Source organism: Bidens hawaiensis, unplaced genomic scaffold, assembly GCF_021521415.1.
Source record: "Bidens hawaiensis isolate Kalapana, Puna unplaced genomic scaffold, B.hawaiensis_p1.1 tig00004269_1, whole genome shotgun sequence".
Classification (NCBI taxonomy): Eukaryota; Viridiplantae; Streptophyta; class Magnoliopsida; order Asterales; family Asteraceae; genus Bidens; species Bidens hawaiensis.
The window spans coordinates 615327-636343 of NW_027491256.1; the positions used below are offsets into that span (position 1 = coordinate 615327).

The 21017-nt window shown below is 36.0% G+C and overlaps 2 protein-coding genes across 2 annotated transcripts; one reads left to right on the forward strand and one right to left on the reverse strand.

The window, feature by feature from the left end:
- The first annotated feature begins 6029 nt into the window (after window positions 1-6029).
- LOC143625943 (putative pectate lyase 18) lies at window positions 6030-8625 on the forward strand. The gene is made up of 5 exons (XM_077096154.1): window positions 6030-6242; window positions 6601-7330; window positions 7424-7612; window positions 7692-7900; window positions 7996-8625. Exons 1-5 carry the CDS (start codon window positions 6109-6111, stop codon window positions 8513-8515), a joined length of 1782 nt encoding a protein of 593 aa, XP_076952269.1. The 5' UTR covers window positions 6030-6108; the 3' UTR covers window positions 8516-8625.
- Window positions 8626-13342: 4717 nt separating this feature from the next.
- LOC143625954 (uncharacterized) lies at window positions 13343-15960 on the reverse strand. Its single transcript, XM_077096164.1, has 9 exons — window positions 15863-15960; window positions 14721-14887; window positions 14531-14568; window positions 14346-14454; window positions 14239-14262; window positions 14068-14136; window positions 13943-13984; window positions 13757-13856; window positions 13343-13671 (listed from the first exon to the last, which is right to left on the reverse strand). The coding sequence occupies exons 1-9, from the start codon at window positions 15921-15923 to the stop codon at window positions 13343-13345; spliced, it is 939 nt and encodes a 312-aa protein (XP_076952279.1). The 5' UTR covers window positions 15924-15960.
- Between the last annotated feature and the right edge of the window lie 5057 nt (window positions 15961-21017).

A 21017-nucleotide genomic window follows, 5' to 3' on the forward strand; every position in this document is an offset into this window, starting at 1 on the left:
TGTAATCTGATTGTTTCACTACTAAATCGATTAGGTGTTGCTTCTCCTGAGTGTTCTACAAGCAAAATTGACGTTGTAATTCCAGAAATATGCGAATCTAGGTTAAAATCAATTGCTACTCGATGAAGGAATCTAATTTTGTTTGATATGAGTGTTCATCCAGTTTCATCTGTTGATATTGATTCATTATCTGTATATTCTCTTGCAATCTGGTGGATTTGATCAACAAGGTAACATTTTGTAATATGCTACATATATGTAATATAACGTTAAGTAGTACATATATGTAATATAATGTATTCAAGTAATATATATTACCTTCATACAGATGCAAACCCTTGGAATATATTATTGAACAAGTTTGCGATGAGACGTCACTTTGTGCTTATAAATTGTCTTCGTTCGTCTGATATTATGACTGTCAGTCACAACTTTGTTTCAGGTAAAGTAGTTTGATTTGTTTTTTCTTTCTGTCTTCCGTGAGTTCTTTATTTGTTGTAGTTGCAGAGGCATGTAATTAAATGGTTTAGAAGTTGTATTTTTCCTTTTGTGTATAGTTGTTTGTTGTTGTTGATGGTGGTTTACATATTGCATACCAGGTGTTCGAATAAATGTCCTTTTGGTTTTTTGTTATTGAAGCGTGAGTTTTGGAGTTGTTTTAATTGTCGTTGCCATTTTTTTAATGATTTTGCCAAAGCATGTTACAGATGCATGTATTTCATTGGCTTAGAAAATGTGTTTTTTCGTTTATGTATCGTTGTTTGTAATCGATGACGGTGGTTTACGAACTTCACACCAAGTGTGCGACTAAATGTATGGTATTTTTTTTGTTATTGAAGCGTGCGCTTTGGAGGTATTTTTGACTGCACGTACCCTTTTTAACTTATTTTGCAGATGCATGTTGCAAATGCAAAACTTTTTAATGCATTACAACCCGTGTTTTATACATATAACATCATAGATAGTGAGTTAGTTTATGGATTGCATACAAGATGTTAGCCAAGTCGTTTTTTTTTGTTATTTAAGCGTGTGTTTTGGAGTTTTTTTACTGGTCATACCTTTTTTTATTATTCGCAGATCCATGTTGCAAAAGCATGTATAACATCGTATATAATGAGTTGTTCTTTGTTGTTGTAGACCCTTGCTTTTACGATTATTTTTTTTACATTTTCACGGACCAGGTGTTCGAGTTGCAGCATTTTACAAGTCTTGGCTACGCAATAATCAGCATAGAAAACGAGAACATGTGCAGCGATGCGTGGGTAAAAACACTAGTTAATAGTTTATTACTTGAAGTGAATACCATGTTTAGTTTGATCGGAATGCCCCATTAAACTCCTATGTTGATGTTGCTTCAAGTTTCTATAAATTCAACCTGTAATCTCTTGCATTTTTTTTAGGCTGAACAAGGTAGCATCTTATATCTATTGAAATTAGCTAATGTTGAAGAACAATCCAACAAGCAAATCGTGTACTACACACGTGTAATACTGAGACTTTTGTACATCTATTGTCGTATGATTATTACAAAAATGTAATATTACTTTTATGTTTATTTCATAAATGTTGCATTTTGTTATATTAACTTTTTAGCCCAATTGATTTCATCTGTTTATATTACTAAAATAATTAACAATTCTAATGGTATCTTTGTTGCAAATTGATGGTGTCGATCAACAATGTAAAATCTTATTTTGTAAACTACATATGTGCAATATAATTTTACACATACTTAGTATATATGAAATTAACATGTATTTTGGTTAGAACAATTATTACTCCAGAAAAATACCATATTTTGATTGAACAGAATGACCAACGAGTCCAACATACATTACGCATATGCAATATAACTACGGTTGCCTTGTCGGGACGTATGTGTATGTCAACTTTGATGTGCCGACAAATACATGAATAAAAATGCGAGATTTTCAATATTTAATGGTGTAATCATGCCTGAATCATGATTATTAATCAAATCACAACCTACATTCAACCTTATATGTTTGTATTACACATACGTAGTGTATGCTTTAAATAGTCCATGTGCATTTTGACATTGTATATCAACACCTAGTTATAAGTTAAAGCAAACTAATAATTTTAATATGTGATACAGCAGTTATACGTGTATACAATAGTAATACATATGCGTAATTAGTGCTACATATATGTAATACACCATGACTATATATAATTAATACATTATTACTACATATATGCAATAGAATTATATAATCATATTTAATTGTTTAAAATAATATGCATAACGAAAGTACTGCATGTATGCGATCACAATACGACATACATGTAATGTAATCATAACTTATTTAAACCATACATTCAAATGTATTATATTACATGTATGTAGTATGCCAAAACAAATGTTGCATTAATATTATCATCAAAATAATTAACACCGCTATATGAAAGTACCATAATATTCTTATTGTCATAACACGTCCGATTCTAAATCCTAACCCTTTAACAACATCTAATGGTTTATTTGACATCACATTAACACCGTCATGCAGCTGACATAGAGGTGGAATAGTTCATATTTCAAATTAAGCATATATTTTTTCACGCCTTTGGTTTTTTAGACTCCAATTATTTTCTAACATCGGTTTCTTTTTATTGATGTCTCATTTGCTTTGTGTTCTCCATCACCTGTTTATAAATTAAAATCTATAAGTTAACATTAGTACAATAGGGTCGATTCGAAATTAACCAAAGAATTAACAACTTTACCTGCCTTATAGTGTACATGTTATTTGTCGGTCTTCAGTGCTAGGTAGTTCGGTCTCGAGCTTAATTCAGGTATCAACCCATGAAAATACACAAATAAAAACACATGCGCCTTCACTATCACAGTATTTGGTCTGAGAAAGATGACGTGGTTTAACATTATGAAGCAAAATTAACATGACAGGGTATTATGATTCAAGAACCAACAACACGAGTTCATTTAGGCATTTAATCAAACAGTTTGAGGGCATACCAAATCAAAAGATTAATTAAGCCTATAGTGCTAGGTTAAGCACCAAATTGAACAATCATAATGCAAGATAACTTAAATTAACGAGTTCATTTATAACAGACTCTATATTTAACTAATAGATTAGTGTTGCATATACGTAATAGATAACTATGTAATAGATCATACATGTGCTGCATATATGTGATATAATAGACCACATATTCATTTAATAAACAAGCATTGTATATATATGTAATACATCATACTACATATATGTGTATAATATACAACTGCTGCATATCTGTAATTTAAATGGCTGCATATGTTGATTAATAGATAGGTGATGCATAGGTTATGCACTGACTATGTGTAATACTTAACAAATCAAGTAAAATACACAAATTAACTGATATCAATACGTATATCATTCATAGCTTAATCAGTGTACAAATTAATGTTCGTCGACACCCTATTACTACATTCAACACAACATATATACAATATAACTAAATATATATAGTATTAGATTAAACATGTAAGACACCAAAATTGATATCAATATTTGATAATTCATATATGCTCGTTCATAACTTTTAGAAAAAAAAAACAGAGCATCCACACTATATGCATGTAATGCACCTATTTGACACTTATAACATGTGAATCTAACTACTACGAGCATGTGCCTTTTAGAATTCTTCAATTTTCTGCTTGATTTCGTGATTGATTGGACGAATTAGATGATCGAACGACCAACACCTAACTGATACTCATAATGTTTGAATTCAACGACAATATGAACTATGTATATGTAATGCATATATGCAGTACATCATAATTACATGTATGCACTGCATCAGCACTGCATATACGTGTAGTACATCAGTAATACATATATGTAATACTTGAAAAATCTTGTACAAATATATTAACCAGTCAATATGTGTATCGTTCTACAAGTTAATGTTCAACTATGCTATATTATTATTCTATTAAACAAAAAAGCAAAAACAGAGCCTACTAGATTGGTGTACAATAAAAACAATCAACACTTAAATTGGGAAATCGATGGTTGTGATCGTTTACCTGATTGTTTTCTTCAGATTCATGCCTGATTTTGCAGCCACTTTGGATGAACCAGACGATCAGTTGACGAAAATTTGAAACCCTAGATCTGGGAATAAGTTAATCGACGTGAGTGAGTTAGAAGAGGGAAAAAAGAAACACTTGTAATTTCTTAATACCAATATTACCCTCCCTCATTAAAAAAGACCCAACAGTTTGTATTTTTCCCTTTCCTTTTTTTAAGCCTTTGGTATAATAAAATCAATGGTGTTAAGAGAGTTCTCTAGTTCTCTCTAGATCTCACCCCTATATATATATATATATATATATATATATATATATATATATATATATATATAAGAGTTCAAATAAAAAACACGTGTTTTGTGAAAAGTGTGACAAGAGCTTTAAAATAAAACAAACCACCTAAATATGACACTATACAATGTAAATATGAAACAATACAAGTATATAGAAACTATCAATTTCAACCACTGGATCATAGATCCAAAGGCCTAGATCTATTTTTATTATTCTCACAAAAATATTGTTTTTTACATTAACCCTACCATATATATATATACACACATAATGTGAATCTATTTGGTTTTTACTTAAGTAGAAATTCAAGGTGAACAAAATGAACGACTAAATATGTAAACTAAAACAAGACCATTAAACACCTCAAATGTTAATAGAAGTCGTACGCTCTTTGCAATAGATGGATGAACCATCGTAGATCCTTTGGTGAAAGCGGGTCCCAACAACAACTCTAAGGTACGTCGAAAAACATAGAGTGGGTAAAGATTTTACAGACGTTTTTTGCATTAGGGTTTTACCGAGATATTACATGAAGAATTTCAACATTTATTATTATTATTTTGTTTATAATGGAATTCGTCAATGCTGTTTTGTGGACAACACTACTTTCTAGTAGTGTAAAAGTAAAAATCTTCGAGACACAAAAACTAAAGATGATCGGAGATTGGGATTTAATATGTAGAATATATGGGCATATATGGGTACCCTAATGGCTTAAAAGACTTTATGTACTGTGTTTGTATGTGTATACGCATACGTATAAGAATAATATATTTCAAGGATAAGCTAAAACTTCTATTGGGAAATGTGTATTTTCTGATGCTAAAGCCGTATTGACATTATTTAATTCCCCAAACAAACCATAAAATTAAAAATGATCATGGAAGATCTGAAGAGTGTTAAACCTTTATCACTTTATGTATCAGTATATGCATGCCTTAAAACAACTTTTATTTATTTTTAGTGAAAAAAGAAAAAGAAAAAGAAAAAGAAAAAAAGTAATACATATAGCACAATAAAGGATTGCTTTTTAAAAATGTTTTTTGCTTTTTGGATAAACAAAATGTCCAAAATGTTCATTCAAAAGCACCTAAAAGCACCAATTTGATGCTTTTAGAGGGGTATTTTAGACATTTTACCTCTCTAAAAAACAAAAAACATTTTTAAAAAGCAATCCCAAACACCCCTTAAATGTATTTAAGTTCCTTTTATTTCACTACCGCAAGTTCTAATAAAAAGAAAAAAAACTTGGTTCCACTACTGAAAACAACAAATTGTTGTGATTTAATCTTTTTGTTTTTTTTTGTTCAAAGGGTCAGTAGATCTATGACCAGGAAAACAATGCTTATCAAAACATTACTATTCTTCTAGCTAAGAAACTTGTTTTAGTCAATTCAAATATGCTTTATTTCTTTTCCTTACCATTATTGTTTTATTTCCTCTAAATAAGGATAACTAATTAGCAAGATAAGAATGTTACTAATTATGAACAAAAATTGCATGCGGCAATAATATTTATCTCTTAATTAACTTTTCATGCCAAATTAAATCTTTACTTTACTTGCAATTCAATTAATCAATAACTTCATGCGTAAATATAAACCCTAATATATATGAACCCCATATATGTTTCACTATCTCCCCAAAAAATAAAATATACTTTCACTTTTCTTTTTCATTTATATAAATACGTGTTCTTATCAAATGCAAATTTATCCATCCCACAAAACATTGGTCAAGAGATGTCTCCAAGTACATGCATTTGTCTCTTGACATTCATGCTTTATGTAACTTGTTGCATATCCAACACTTTTATTAGAACCACCCTCCCTCATCAACACCCTGACCCTGAAGCCATTGTTCTACAACTACAAAGGTATGTATGTCTCACCTTAAGCTTATAACACCCCCTCACACACACATATCCACCCATTTTTTATTCACATTCATATATAGTTTATCAAGAAAACCATCTGGGGTTCTTTTATTTTCTCAAGATTTTCAAAAAACCTTAAAAAAAATAAAATAAAATAAAAATAAAAACCCTCTATTTCTACCCAAAAAAAACCTAAATAATTAGATTGTTAGCAAGTTCCCATCTTGGTAATGCTTATTAGGAGATTATATAAAATCTAGGTTTCTTTCTTTTCTATGAATGTTACAAAAACTTTATACATATATGTTTTTTTTTCTAACTTTGCTTTGATAACTTCTCATATTTTCCCAAATGTCAGGAAAGTAAATACTTCAATAGCCTCAAGAAGGCGAATACTTGAAACGAACCCGTTATACTTTCAATCAAAAGATCAAACTCCTTGCCAGACCGGTAACCCAGTCGACGATTGTTGGCGGTGTGACCCAAACTGGGCCAATGACCGCCAACGTCTCGCTGACTGCGCTATCGGTTTTGGTCAGGGTGCAATGGGAGGCAAAGGAGGCCAAATATATGTGGTCTCCGATCCGTCTGATAATGACCCCGAAAACCCTCCACCAGGGACACTAAGACACGCGGTCATACAACCCGAGCCATTATGGATCATATTTGCCAATGACATGCACATAAATCTAAAAACCGAGCTTGTGGTCAGCAGCTCGAAAACCATTGACGGGCGTGGGGCTATCGTACATGTAACCGGGAAAGGGTGCATTGTGATTGAAAATGTGGGAAACATAATCATTCATGGGCTTTACATACATGATTGTGAGCCATCAGGGAAGAGTAAGATAAGGGTGAGTCCAACTGATATTGTGAACAGAGGGAAATCGGACGGTGATGGATTAACAATCAAGGGGGTACGGAATATGTGGATTGACCATTGTTCTTTTGCTAGGTGTACCGATGGCTTGGTTGATATCACACATGGATCCACCGCGGTCACAGTGACCAATTCTTATTTTACCGATCATGATAAGGTCATGTTATTAGGTCATTCTGATGATTTTTTGGCCGATGCCGGTATGCAGGTAGCCTATAATAATTAGAGTTAAAAATATAACTAACATAATACGCGCTATGAATATAATAATACATTAAACTGATAGCGAGTGCTTGTATAGGTGACGGTCGCTTTCAATCACTTTGGAGAAGGGCTCGTGGAGAGAATGCCAAGATGCAGACACGGGTATTTCCATGTTGTAAATAATGACTACACTGAATGGAAACTGTATGCCATTGGTGGGAGTGCGGCTCCCACCATTAACAGTCAGGGCAACAGATTTGTTGCCCTGCCTGATTCACATAAAGAGGTACATAAGTACATAACTATATTATATAGTGTTTAGTATTATTATATGCATTTAGTTGCAAATGTATATATATGCATAGGTGACGAAGCGAATGGAAGCGAAGGACGATGAATGGAAGGGGTGGAATTGGAGGTCGGAAGGGGACTTGATGGTTAATGGTGCATTCTTTGTGCCCTCAGGTGCGGAGATCAGTATTCAATACGACAGGGCATCCAGTGTCCCGCCAATGTCGGCTTACCTTATAAACCAACTTACTATGCACGCGGGTGTCCTCGTTGGTGTCCCAAGGTGATTTAGTGGTTAACTTTTTTGGTCTTGTTTTTTAACTTTTAACAATTTAATGTTCAAATTCCTAAGTTATTTGATATGTTATTGTTATGCAGCAATGTAGGTGGCAATCCACCACCTGGCGGTGATGGTGGTCCTCCTATTATTAATCCACCGGTTGATGGTCAACCAAGTGGTGGCAACCCTCCAGGCACAATACCAATACCGCCTGATGGTGGTGATTATGGCTACCCTCCAGGCACAATACCACCAGGTGGCAACCGCTATGGGACCACACCACCAGGTTGCTACGCAACTGGACAAACACAAGACAGTTGTGTTCCTGGGAACATACTAGGTGGCGGTAATCCTGTGATGGTCTCTGGTGGTGGGTACAGCCCTGTACCAGGATCACCACCAGGATCGCCACCATTTGGGGTGCTACAAGGTTGTGGGCCCGGGATAATACCCTACTGTGGTGGTCCAGGCGGCAGAAGGGTTTCAGGTGCATCTAGCAGCATTCACGCAATGGCATGCTCGTCAATACCGACTACCATACTATTGTCTTCACTAGTTGTAGTATCACTATTGACTGCGCATGCCCATGACTACGGTGTGCTATTCGCGTTATTGTAACTACTAAGATGGAAAATGGCATTCTGTGTATATAATGATTCATATGCCTATGATGAGTATGATGTTAATATAGTGACCATTTTCATAGAAAGTACTATAAACATTTAAAAGGAAAAAAAAAAGATAACATGTATGTCTAAAACCACTGTGAAAACTAGCAAATAACTTCTTAGAACAAATATTTTCAACATGAACATCCAATTGCTACAAGCCTAAAAAAGCTTAACAACTGAACTGAAATACATAAGATCCACAAAGCCGCAGATGTTATAAAGTAACGAACTCTCAAAATATAAATGTCTACTAACACAAAAAAAAAATCTAAAAAAAGTATTATACAACACATCAAAACTTACCGCTCTGAGCCTCTCATGTATGGAGAATCACATGATCCGGTTGATTGTACATCTCATCAATCACTTCATGATAAGTTTTGAAATTACGGTAAAATAATTCGTTGAAAGGATTTTCTTGCAATGAACCCTCTCCAAGAGTTGATCAATCTGACTTCAAAATCCATTTAAGATTATAGTCCATCATAAGTATCGATCGCCTATTTTAGAGATTTGGGGATACGCTTGTTAACAAACCGAATGGACACAAACAAACCATGTTCTTGTTTGTTCATTTAACTTAAACCACAAATCTGATCGAACACAAACACTTAAACGTAGGTTTTCTTGTTCGTGTTCGTTCGCTAAGAAAATAAAAATGTTTGTGTTCGTTTATGTTTGTTCATTAACAGTAAAACGAACATAACCAAACATATATAACTGAGCTAAAACCACTTATAAATGATGCGAAGAAAAATGTGTTAGGCCTAAAAAGTTCGTAAAATAAAGAACATTAATGAATGTAAACGAACAAGCATATATAAATGAACGAACATGAATGAAAGAACGAGACATGTGCTCATGTCCGTTCATTTAACTAAATGAACAAAAATTTTTGTAATTGTTCATTCATTTATTAAATATATAAACATAAACAAACTTCATGCTGAACGATTCACGAACTGTTCACTTAACATACGGTTTATATACAAGCCCAGAGATGTGTGACAAAACTAAAAAAACAATCATCTAAGATTTTGAACACTATTAAACCATAGCCGAATTAGAAGCCTAATGAATCAAAATAGATCATAACTATGATACCTGATGACGGAATTCGAACCGAAGATCGAACAACTTGTGGAATTAACGGCAAAAAGATTGGAGAATTGCAGTTAGACCCTTGCACTATGGTTTTTGTTTTGCAAGACCCACTACATTTAACTCCATTAAATATTTAGTAGAATAGGCTTTGCGATCCAAAAGGGGATAGCGGCGCAGCTTGTTGCTCGCTTACCCGTTATTCAAATATAGTTTGGGTTGTGTTAAATGTTAATAAAAAATTAATCACTCCATTAAATCTTATCTTGTACTTTGATGAAGATATCTTCTACTTTTTATCATTTGAAGTAGAAATAAAAACAAATAAAAAATAAAATTAGGCACATCAAGAAGTAATTAAGTTTAACATATTGGGGTGAACAACTTTTTGAATCTTGGTGACCCGAAGAAACTCATAGCCAACTACTAAATCGTGTTTTTTTGACACATATTATTACATTTACAGTTAATCTTGATGAAGGTATATTGGACGAGTGGTGGTTGATGATAGTGGTGGTATGCAAGTAGTCGTAGGAATCTTGATTGCATTACGTTTTGGTGGTGCATTTTGCCATCAAAGAGAAGGTTTTGGAGTAGAGCACCTGCATCCATCACTGCTTGCAAAAACTTCCCTTTCTCTGGCAATCTTTTAGTTAGTAGAGCGTTATCAAGTTTTATGATGAATTTGTCTTCTATATAACTAGTCTGAGTGGTTCTCACAATGGAAGCGCCGTCTTCAATTTTTTTAGTTTCATGTTGACGGATGAGGTCTTTTGAAAGTACACGACATTTGAATTGAAAATTATCTCTGTCATTGATGGTTTTTGTTAAGAGATGTTTGTAATGCAACATTTCATCACTCTTTCTAGCAGTCTCTTTGTAAACAAATGCAATTCTTGTTTCCAATTCCAAAATCGAGTGGAATTGAGCAAGCTTCCATTGATCCTAATAGTGATCAAAATGAATATAATATAATTTATAACCCAACTGCCAACATTAAAGAAAAAATAAGTTATGAGGATAGAACTAATTAAAATGTCATTTTTCATAGGCATTTTAAGCCACGTGTTCCTAACTCGGATAAGAGAAATCACAATAAACTATCATGTATAAGAGAATCCGAAAACAACTTAAACCTAGAAGCTAACTTCATAAACTAAAATGAGATCACCAATATGCATATACCTACCTCTTCTTGGTAGTCCCACTCCCAATTTAATTGTTTATATGCCTCCTCCATATGTTACCAAACAAAAGAGAGAGATATGGTGTGGTGAATATTAAGAGGGTTTTGAGTGTAAATAAAATGCTTTACTTATATATAGCATTTTAGCTTTCTTTCAAATTATTGTCAAAAGGGACAGAGGTTGGGATATCCAAAGCTAGCCAAAAGTCAAAAGCAAGTAAAATAGATAAATAAAGATAAAAGTGTTTATAATAGGCCATTAGGGTATCATTTTTAACATATCTTAAGTCATTATAGCTACCATATCGTTTGAAGATAAAATTCTATTTATTTTCGAAAAAGAATGAAACTTTATTCACTAAAAGAACCGTCAAAGATTAATCGACACTGATACATCAGTCCACAATACATGATATTCGAGACTAACTAACCAATTACTAATAATATTGGAGACCGATTTTCATGTGGTTGAAGTTAGTGACCAACAATCAATCCCTAATATTATGGCGTCTTATTTGAGTCTAATTTTAGTCTCATTAAGTCGTTATTTTATCATTTTTTTTCGGTTTTATGTGTGCTTGACTAGGGCACTCCTTTTCGTTTACATATGAACTTCTTTTAAGGTTCGATAGATATGTTTTTGGTAAACATAAAACCACGAAGAAAGGAAAGCAAGAGATGTCAAATTGCCATATGAAATAGCTGATTTATACTTGCTTGCATGATGATCATGATCACATTAGTGTTGTACACAATGAATAGACTGGTCCAGTTTGGTCAAATCTTATCCATCACACGCAAATAGAAACCAAGAAAAAAATCTCTGTTAACAAAACATCGCACATCCGATGAATCTTTGACCACAAATCCCACATACGAATAAGACTTCCGGTTCAGTGATGTAGTATTTTATAAGTTTGTCAAAGCCATCCGAAGATGTTTTGTTTTTTGTTTTGTCATAAAACTAATCATCATTAATAATGATACTAGTGTAGTTTAAACTTAATTGCAATATATTCATAATAGTTTTAACGCAACTAAATAAAATAAAGCAATGATAATATAAAAATGCCTATATCTTAGTATCTTAGGTTATTATTTCATCAACTTTTTGTTTAGCATGTACTTGAACAGTGCATTCCTTTTCATATGCACGTTTTTAAGGTTTAGTAGAACCACAAACAAATCCAAGCAAAACATGGAAAGCAACAAATAGTCAAATGTAATGGCTACTTTAGTGTGTAAATAATAATTAGTTGATATATGTTTGCATAGTGATCATGTAACACCTTTATGCTTCATATCGAGATATCAACATCCTATAACCTTTTTTACTTTGTGGGTTATCAATGTGAAAAGCATGAACAATGTCATCCTCGTCTATTATGTAAGTTAATAACATAAAAAATCAACATAAGTAATATTTAAAATATAAAAAATCTCATATATCAAGTCTCTAAAGCTCTTTAATATACTAATCAAAGTTAGTTAATGAAGTAACTTTCAAGTGTGCAAAGATGTGTTACAATTTTTTTTATATAAAACAGTTAAAAGAACCGATGAAATAGACTTTCACGTCAACAAAAGAATCTATATGATATCCGCGTGAACAAAAGAATCTACATGACATCCACATCAACAAGAAAAAACACCTACATAGCCTATATATGCGTAATGATTATGCGAGTAACCAATGTTAACCGATGATTTCATATGTACGTGTATTTTTGATACAAGGAATATATCAACTTGGGTTAAAGGAGTTTTTTTAATCTGTATATTATATAGAGCTAGAATAAATTTTATTTACTTTTAAAGCACATTAATTTCTTTCTTATGTGATTATTACATTTTTTATGTTACTAGTACCTTATTTAGTTGCTCAACTTATCTTAGTTAAAATTCTTGTAAATTATAAGAATCTTCCTTTCAATATATTGAACCTTATGAAGTGGGATGACTACAACGAAGACTACAAGGACGATTGCGCAAAAACATAGTCGATTGCCCAAAGACGACGATCACTGGATGCTATTCTTTGTTGGTTATTTTCCTCTAGATGTGATAAAAAAAATCTTTTAGTGTTTTAAAGTAGGGAAATTAATTGCCCACAGTGATACAAGTTTAACTAGTCAATTTCGTCCTTTATATGTGGAGCACAAGCCTACAAGGTAGTGATTGAAAATATCATTATTCTTGAGTAAGTTTTTATTCCAAAACCAAACTGCATAAACCTGAAACTGATTGAAATAGCTGATTAGGTGCAGACAGTTCGATCGGTTGCTAACAGTTTATAAACATCTTAATTTCCTACTTATAACCAAATACAGCAAATGCAGTCAGACAAAGATTTAGCTATATCATATATTTTGTACCACCCATCTTTATGATATAAAAGGGGCTCTAAATTGTTGGAGGTCAAAGTCAAACTGATGAACCACATGAATGTACAAAGAACTGTCACATATCAAAAAGTTTGAAATAGACTCACTCTCTTCTCATCTTCGCATTAACATTAATTTCTTTGTAAGACTGAACTTTCTTGGCTGATACACGTACCGGCCTCGAAAGAGATGTTTTTCTTGATTCTTGAGAAGAATCACCTTTATCTTCCGTTTTAGATGACAATGAAGTCCCTGAATCATAATCATTCACTTTCATTTTACCATCATCATGATCATGACCATCAACAGGTAATGAACATGGTGTAACATCATCGATATCGGTCATCTTCAGTGAGTCTTCAACGTTAAACTTTGCAGATTGCCTTCTTTTTTGGAGCCTTTTGGATTTACCCTTGTCATTATTATCTTGAACTGTTGAAACGTTTATTAGTAAAATCAACAATCAACATGTTAAAAAAGTAGATGAGAAAAGAATCAAAGATAAATAAACACACACCTTTGAATATCTCTCTGCTGCTGTTAGTATCGTTTTTGTCATCATCGCCTTCTGCTACGGTACCAACTTCTGTCTCCACTGGTTCAGTCACCTTATTGTGCTACAAGTGAAAATATAAAATATTGACCATGTTAAGATATTATAAGATTATACAACAATTTAATTAATAACCGTTTATGTACTTACATCACTATAATTTGATTCACACATTCTGGTTTTATTTTTTTCCTGAAATAAAATGCACAAATGTACCGTGTATCATGTTTGCCATCAACTAAGTGATAAAGATATCAAGTTATTAACTAACTGACCTCCAACTCCAAGTTTTTTGCAATAATCATGCCATTTTTGCATGCAAGCTCATGACTCAGAACTTTTTGCTGAGTCAAACAACAAAACAAGCGGTATGAATATGAGTATATGACCCCTGTTAAAAGTAAAACAGAACAAGAAGTTACTTAATATTTTGCTGGATTACTAACCTTTTCCTTGATCGCGCGCAGTTCCTACAGCATAGACATTCAAATGCATATCACAAAAAAGAAAAAAAAAAGTATATAGAAGTTTAACTAATTATGGGAAAACTGACTGTTTGCATTTGACTGTTAGACTGAGCAAGTTGCAAATTCTGCTCCTTCATCTTCTGTAAAGTGACCCTCAGTTTCTGCATCTCATAACCACTTAGTTCAATCACTTTACTGCAATAAAATTATAAGAATAAACAACAATGATTTAAAAATTCCACAGCAGCATGAAATGGAGAAAGGAAGATACTTTTTCTCTGTTAAGTGCTTCATAAGTACTGCTTTTTCCTGGATCATATAAAAAAGAAACTTTAACCACTAATTAAACATACATTGACAAATATTAGCTAAATAGATGCTGATGTGGAAACTAATTAGTAATTACACCATAGATTAATACTCCAACAAAAGCATGGGATGTCACCATAAACAAGATGTACCTGTTGAAGCTGCTCAATGTGTTTTCTTAAAGCATCTAAACTTGGCCCTGAATTGTAATCCTGGTTTAAACCTGTAGATCCTCGTGACATGTTGCTGATGTCAGCAAGAGCTTTTTTTCCTCGAGTTTTCGCCTTACCCTTTGTCTTTTCTGCTACTTTGGGCTCATCTGTTTCAGCAGAAATTATTATAATCAACAAAGAAGATAGATTAAGTTATAGTTATCACTGCTAAAGCAATAGCAACTCATTAACGAAGTGATGATAAACTATGAACATGTTATTGGAATCTTCAGTGTACCAGCCTTTAGCATGTATCCTAGTTTGAGCCTCAAAGTTAAAATTCAGAACACAAACAAAATAATAAGCTTGTTATCGTCTTCTTTAACCGACTAAAACCTGGTTTCTCATTGCAAAATGTAGCAATATACGGCTCTAAATGTCAAGAGCCCAGTAACAAACCCTAAAACTCTACATCTTCTCAGCCAAGATTTAATGTAAAATTTTGTCATATATATAATTGTATTGATCCATCATTACAAATCTATTTTGTTTAAAACATTTAACTCTAATAATACAATAATCTCTATTATTCTAGCTCATAACATCAAATCAGTTATACTGTCGTCTTTCCTCCACCTAGGGTTTATCTATCCCCAATTAAAATTTACAATAACACAAGCAATTACAACAAGTGTAACAAAAACCTGAAGTATTAACAGACTCATAGCTGAAAACTCAAATTCAAGCTTCGATTATCAAACCGATTGTGTTTAACTATCTATAACAGCTACCGTCAGTTAAACTACAAGTCGTCGTTACACAATACGAAAACCACACGAACGATTTGCAATCACACAGATGCAAATTCTGATTCTTAGAGATAAATCCATAGCTAGTACTAAAAAACCACACGAACAATTACATAAACAGCTATCAAATTCAAACTCAAGCTTCCATTTCGTTGCACAATACGAAAACCACACGAACAAATCACAATCCAGTCCGTAACTACTATTAGTAGAGAATCAGCTACTTATTCGTCAATCTAACCACAAATAATAATTAATAATAATAATAATATCGGTGAAATCGTAATGATTGAGAGAATTAGGTAAACAATTAAGGTAGCAGATAGATGATACCTTGAGTGATGAAATTGAAGGTAGATTCGTACACAGATAGATCTTCCATGATCTTCGGCATTTGTATAAACCCTAATAATTTTTAGCGATCAAACTCTCGGATCATATTATTAATATTATTTTCGCTTCAGACACACACTGGAATTGATAAATGGGATGGATTTCAGGAGGGAAATGGTGGTTGATTGATAAGTTTTAAATAGTGGGCCTTTTGGGCTTTAGTGTAGGCCCATTGTTAATATGAAATTAATCCTAATTTGTTTTCTCATTTGTGTTTTGGGTTTTAGTGAAAGACTATTGGTTAAATGATAAAAAAAATATATTAAAATAGTAATTAATTTTCATGAATTCAGCCATATAAAGAAATTCAATATTAGCTTTGTCACCCGATTAAAGATGTGATGAATTTAGCCAGTAGTTTGTATATTTAGAGAATTCGGTGGTTATAAAAAATATAAAGAAATTCAATATTAGCTTTGTCAATAGTAGAAAATTTGTATACGTAAAAAAAGTCTTTACAAAGAAATTTAATCAAATAATTTTTCATCTCCTTATTTCTTGCTACAACCGTCACCGTTTGACACCTAAGACTGTGTGTTGCCGTTGAAACCGGACTCCGAATTCATCCAATAATATTGTGTGATGCAATGCTGACTGGACACTCACTAAAGTCACTTCTGAAGTCGCCTGAGGCTGTTGTGGTTCAGGCGAACAGTGGCTTCAACGAATTCTCTGATTTTTTTTAAACTTTAAAGAAGAATATAAATTAAAAGATAATATTTTGTAATAAAAGATAAAAATTATATACTAGTACTAGAAAAAAAACCAAAACTTAATAAATTATAGATTATATAAATAAAAGCCCAAATTTTATTAAATAATAACTCAAAATAAAAAAAAATAAAAATAAAAAAACTGACCAAAGTTTAAGCCCAGTAAAGATTATGCTAAAAAAAACCACTCTTCCTTCTTCACCATCTTCTTCTTCTCCACTTCACCAATTTTACAAACATACACACTAAAAAAATAAAAAAGAAAAAAAAATAAAGGAAAGAAGACCAGCTTCCCTTCTGCCGCCACTACCCTGCTCGCCCGGGCTCGCAGAAGCCCCTTTACGCCGTCCATCGCGCCACCTTGTTGCGGTGTTCGTGGGCGACGTTGCTCGTGCCAGGCCGCTCGTGGCTATGGTGGCGGCTCCACAACGCACACTTTAAGATTTTTTTGATATAGGGTAAAGGAATGGATGAGAACCTTATTAAAATAGTAATGATTTTTATGAATTCAGTCATATAATGAAATTCAATATTAGCTTTGTCACTAGAAGAAAATTCGTAAACGTAAAAGCAGTGTGTAACTGTGATATTGAAGAAACACTAATGGACCCCGGGCAGATTACGGGTAACCTGGGGGTTAGATAGATGTTTCCCACGAGGGGTTAGACCCAGAGAATATGGTTCTTCTGATAACCTGCAAAACAGACACCGTGAGCTTGTCACTGAGAAGGGGGGTTTCCTCCTTGTGACCACCCTCCGGCGTGAGAATCAGACTAGGTTGCTCTTTAAATATATATGTATATTAAGAGATTGCTAGAGCAGATATCAGGCATAATATGATGAGATATGTTAAGATATGATAAGATGAGATGGTCATACCATTTGTGGTATTTATAGCCGAATGTATGTTTCCAAGGAGGTGTGGCCTGCTGAATAGTATTCCTGTTCAACCAACAGTGGCCTACGCACGTGCCCTGCTGGTAGTTGGTGGGTAGGCAGCGGCTGATAGTGACCAGGCCTGCTGTGTACTATTCCTTTTCCACCAACTGCCGGCTATGCACGTGGTATGGCAGTAGTTGGTGAGTAGGCAGCGGCTAATAGTGACATACAGTACAGGAGCATGCTGCTCACCATACTGTTGTCAATAAGCTGTCGTATCTTTAGTCAGATCTTTTGCCCATACCTCGTCAGGTACAGTACAGAAGATCTTCTCGTATCGTACGGACTGGCTTATTTGGGCGGGAGTATTCCCCCTCCCGCCCTTGTGCGGGATTGTTCCCGGCTTTGCTCATTCCTTCAGGTGACACTGAGTGATTGAGAGCTAAGTGCCTTGTGCGTGTAGCCTTGCTGCGCGGGTGGCCTTCCCTGATGGCTTGTATCCGAAGCTGCGGGAACAGGCGGAGTCCTTCACCATTGGGAGGCATTTCCTGCGGGAACAGCTTGCGTACTGCGCGTAAGGACGTCACGTCTCTGAGCATGGTGGGTCCTGCGGATCCAGTTGGTTTCTGCGCAGACGTCCCTCTTCAAGGTGAGTCTTGCGGGTCCAACTGGGCTCTGCTGGGACCTACCTCTTCAAGTCCCCCCAGTCCAATGTTCTTCTCATGAGTGTTTAATAAAGTGAGGTGAACTTTTGGACTTAAGCAAAGGGTTTTGAAAAGGGTTTTTTAAGGTTTTCCATGGGGATTCTTCCCGCGGAAGTCCTTGTCACTTGCAGAAATTCCCGACTTTCCTGCTTGATCTTTGGGTATGATGCGGGTAGGTCTGTAACCTCCCCGCAAGTCAGGAGCGTTGAGTCCCACTTGTGTGGATTCTCCATGAGGTTTTGGTAGTTTTGAACATAGTGATCAATTATGTTAAAACCACCAATTCCATCCTGGAGCTTCAAACAACGTAGTTCTCGACGTTCCCGCTATGCGGGGATGTTATTTCCGTTTCCGCAAGCATTGCCCAGAAAATCCTTCTTGATTTCAATTCCCAGCGGAGCGCTAGGTATGTGAAGGGTTTTGCCTTAACACTGTACCCGCGCTCGTCTTACGGTTACTTTACTTCCAAGGTATTCCTGGCGTCAATTCCCTGCGGGTGCTAGGTATGTGAAGGGTTTTGCCTTAACACTGTACCCGCACCCGTCTTATAGTTACTTGGTTGCCGAGGTATACTTGGCTTCACTTCCCTGCGGGTGCTAGGTATGTGAAGGGTTTTGCCTTAACACTGTACCCGCATCCGTCTTACGGTTACTTGGTTGCCAAGGTATTCTTGGCTTCAATTCCCTGCGGGGTGCTAGGTATGTGAAGGGTTTTGCCTTAACACTGTACCCGCATCCGTCTTACGGTTACTTGGTTGCCAAGTAATTCTTGGCTTCAATTCCCTGCGGGTGCTAGGTATGTGAAGGGTTTTGCCTTAACACTGTACCCGCATCCGTCTTACGGTTACTTGGTTGCCAAGGTAAGGGGTATTTTCCCGCTTACTTTTGAATCTTTTTGAATTTTGAAATTCGAAGAGTTGGTGAAAGGATAAGAACAGTCCAAACCTCTGAAACGTCGTGCGACGGTTTCTTCTGACTGTGTCAGGACGTGCAGGAAGTTATGGTGACGTGACAGTACATGGTCATTCCAGACGCTTTTTCAGGCGCGTGGGCGCGATTTTTTCGGGCGCGTGGCCGCGAAATTAATGGTATGCGTCCTGTCAAGAGCTGTTGCCAGCTTGCTCTTTGCCACGTGTCATAGTTTCATTGCACCTTCGATTTCTCTCTCCTCCGCATTAAATTCATCGCATTAATTGCGATTAGTATATAAAGGGGGAGAGGGTTCTTTGTAATTCACACCTTTCACTTTTCTCTTCATCTTTAGAACGATTTCCGGCGAATACTCATCTTTCAGTCGAGCATTCTCTTGAAATCGTTTTATTCTCTCTTTCTGCAAGATGTCGTCTCGTGATCTCGAATATACAGCCGATGACAAGAGTACTGCTGGCGAGTGCCAGTGTGCTCTGCCTGGCGATCTGTATCAGTACATCGTCAGGAAGTTCATGCTCGAGTCTCTCGAGCCTGAGTTTCCTGAACCCCACCAGACGGTGTATGATGCCCCCAGAGGCAAGATCGGGGTTTATGCTGCATTCTTTGTTTATGGGAATCTTAGGTTCCCATTGACAAAGTTTGTTTACCGTGTCCTTGAGAGGCACGGTGTGCACCTGACCGAGGTGCACCCGATGGCGATTGCCAAGATTCGGCACTTCGAGTGGGTGTGCCGGATTCTGGGCATTGAGCCCTATGTTGACCGCCTGATGACCTTCTACACTTGGAGGTGCATCCAGGGGTGGTACACGTTGATAACCCGGATTAAGGGTTTGAAGATTTGCGCAACCGAGCGCAGTCTTCGCGCGTGGAAGCGGGAGTTCTTCTTCATATCCGCTCGCGCCATCCCCCTTGCCATGAAGTTTAAGAACGGGCAAGCTCTTCCCAGCCTTCACGCCTCCAACTACGAGGAGGCGGAATGGTTTGCGAAGATATCCCGAGTCCAATCTCCGGTTTACCGGTTTGCGGAGTCCGGGATGGTGATGCTGGGGATGAGCCGGGTTTGGAAGGATGCGGATGCGCATAAGATCCCAATCGTCCTCGAATACGGTTCGAACTCTGTTCCTTACGGTATGCTTTGTTTCTTTTTGTTGATTCTGAATTTCTTCTAACTTCTTTCCTGTTTATTTCAGAGAGGAACGACTTGCAGTCGCTCCTGAACCCGCGGGAGGCTGACGGTCCCGCTCGGATGGGTACTCGCGCTCTAGACGAGAACGAGTTGCCCATCCTAGAACAAACGTCGGATCGGTTCGTGGAGGTCTACCCGCTAGGCCACGAGATCCTGAGCGCCAGGCGGCCAGGTAAGGCGCTCTTCGACCCTCGACCCCTCAATGTTGAAACCTCTGCTGGAATTCCTCTAATCGTATGTTCTGATGAGGAATCCGCAGATGGTCCTCCGTTGGTGCGGAAGAAGAAGGCTGCCGGCGGGAAGGGGAAGGAGAAGGTGGCCTCCACTGCCGATCCAGTGCCTCGGTCTGAATCGGAGACCGAGAGCGAAGAGGTGGCGGGGAATCTCGGTGGTGATAAGACCACCGCTCCGGAGGCTGCGACTGTCACCTCCGAAGAGCCCAAGAAGACGACGGTGAGCGGCGCAAAGAGGCCGGCTCCATCGGGTTCGTCCCCGCCTCTCCGTACCTTTAGGCTCAAGAAAACCCGTAAGTACAAACTTCCTTTATCTTTTAACTTCATAGTTCTTATCATTAACACTTATCTTCTTTACGCAGGCGTGGATGTTGACGCATTCCAGGGTGGAGCGCAGAGGAGTACCTCTCCGCCAATGACGGTAGGCTTGGTCAGCCTACCTGAGGCGTCG

What these genes read in the sequence shown, in the direction of transcription:
- LOC143625943 (XM_077096154.1), top strand. Translation starts at nt 6,109, where the DNA reads ATGTCTCCAAGTACATGCATTTGTCTCTTGACATTCATGCTTTATGTA. An exon ending in TGCCTGATTCACATAAAGAG is followed by an intron (nt 7,613 to 7,691) that starts GTACATAAGTAC and finishes ATATATGCATAG; the next exon opens with GTGACGAAGCGAATGGAAGC. An exon ending in GTCCTCGTTGGTGTCCCAAG is followed by an intron (nt 7,901 to 7,995) that starts GTGATTTAGTGG and finishes ATTGTTATGCAG; the next exon opens with CAATGTAGGTGGCAATCCAC.
- LOC143625954 (XM_077096164.1), bottom strand. Translation starts at nt 15,923, where the DNA reads ATGCCGAAGATCATGGAAGATCTATCTGTGTACGAATCTACCTTCAAT. An exon ending in AAGCACTTAACAGAGAAAAA is followed by an intron (nt 14,455 to 14,530) that starts GTATCTTCCTTT and finishes ATTTTATTGCAG; the next exon opens with TAAAGTGATTGAACTAAGTG. An exon ending in CAAAAAACTTGGAGTTGGAG is followed by an intron (nt 13,985 to 14,067) that starts GTCAGTTAGTTA and finishes ATTTTATTTCAG; the next exon opens with GAAAAAAATAAAACCAGAAT.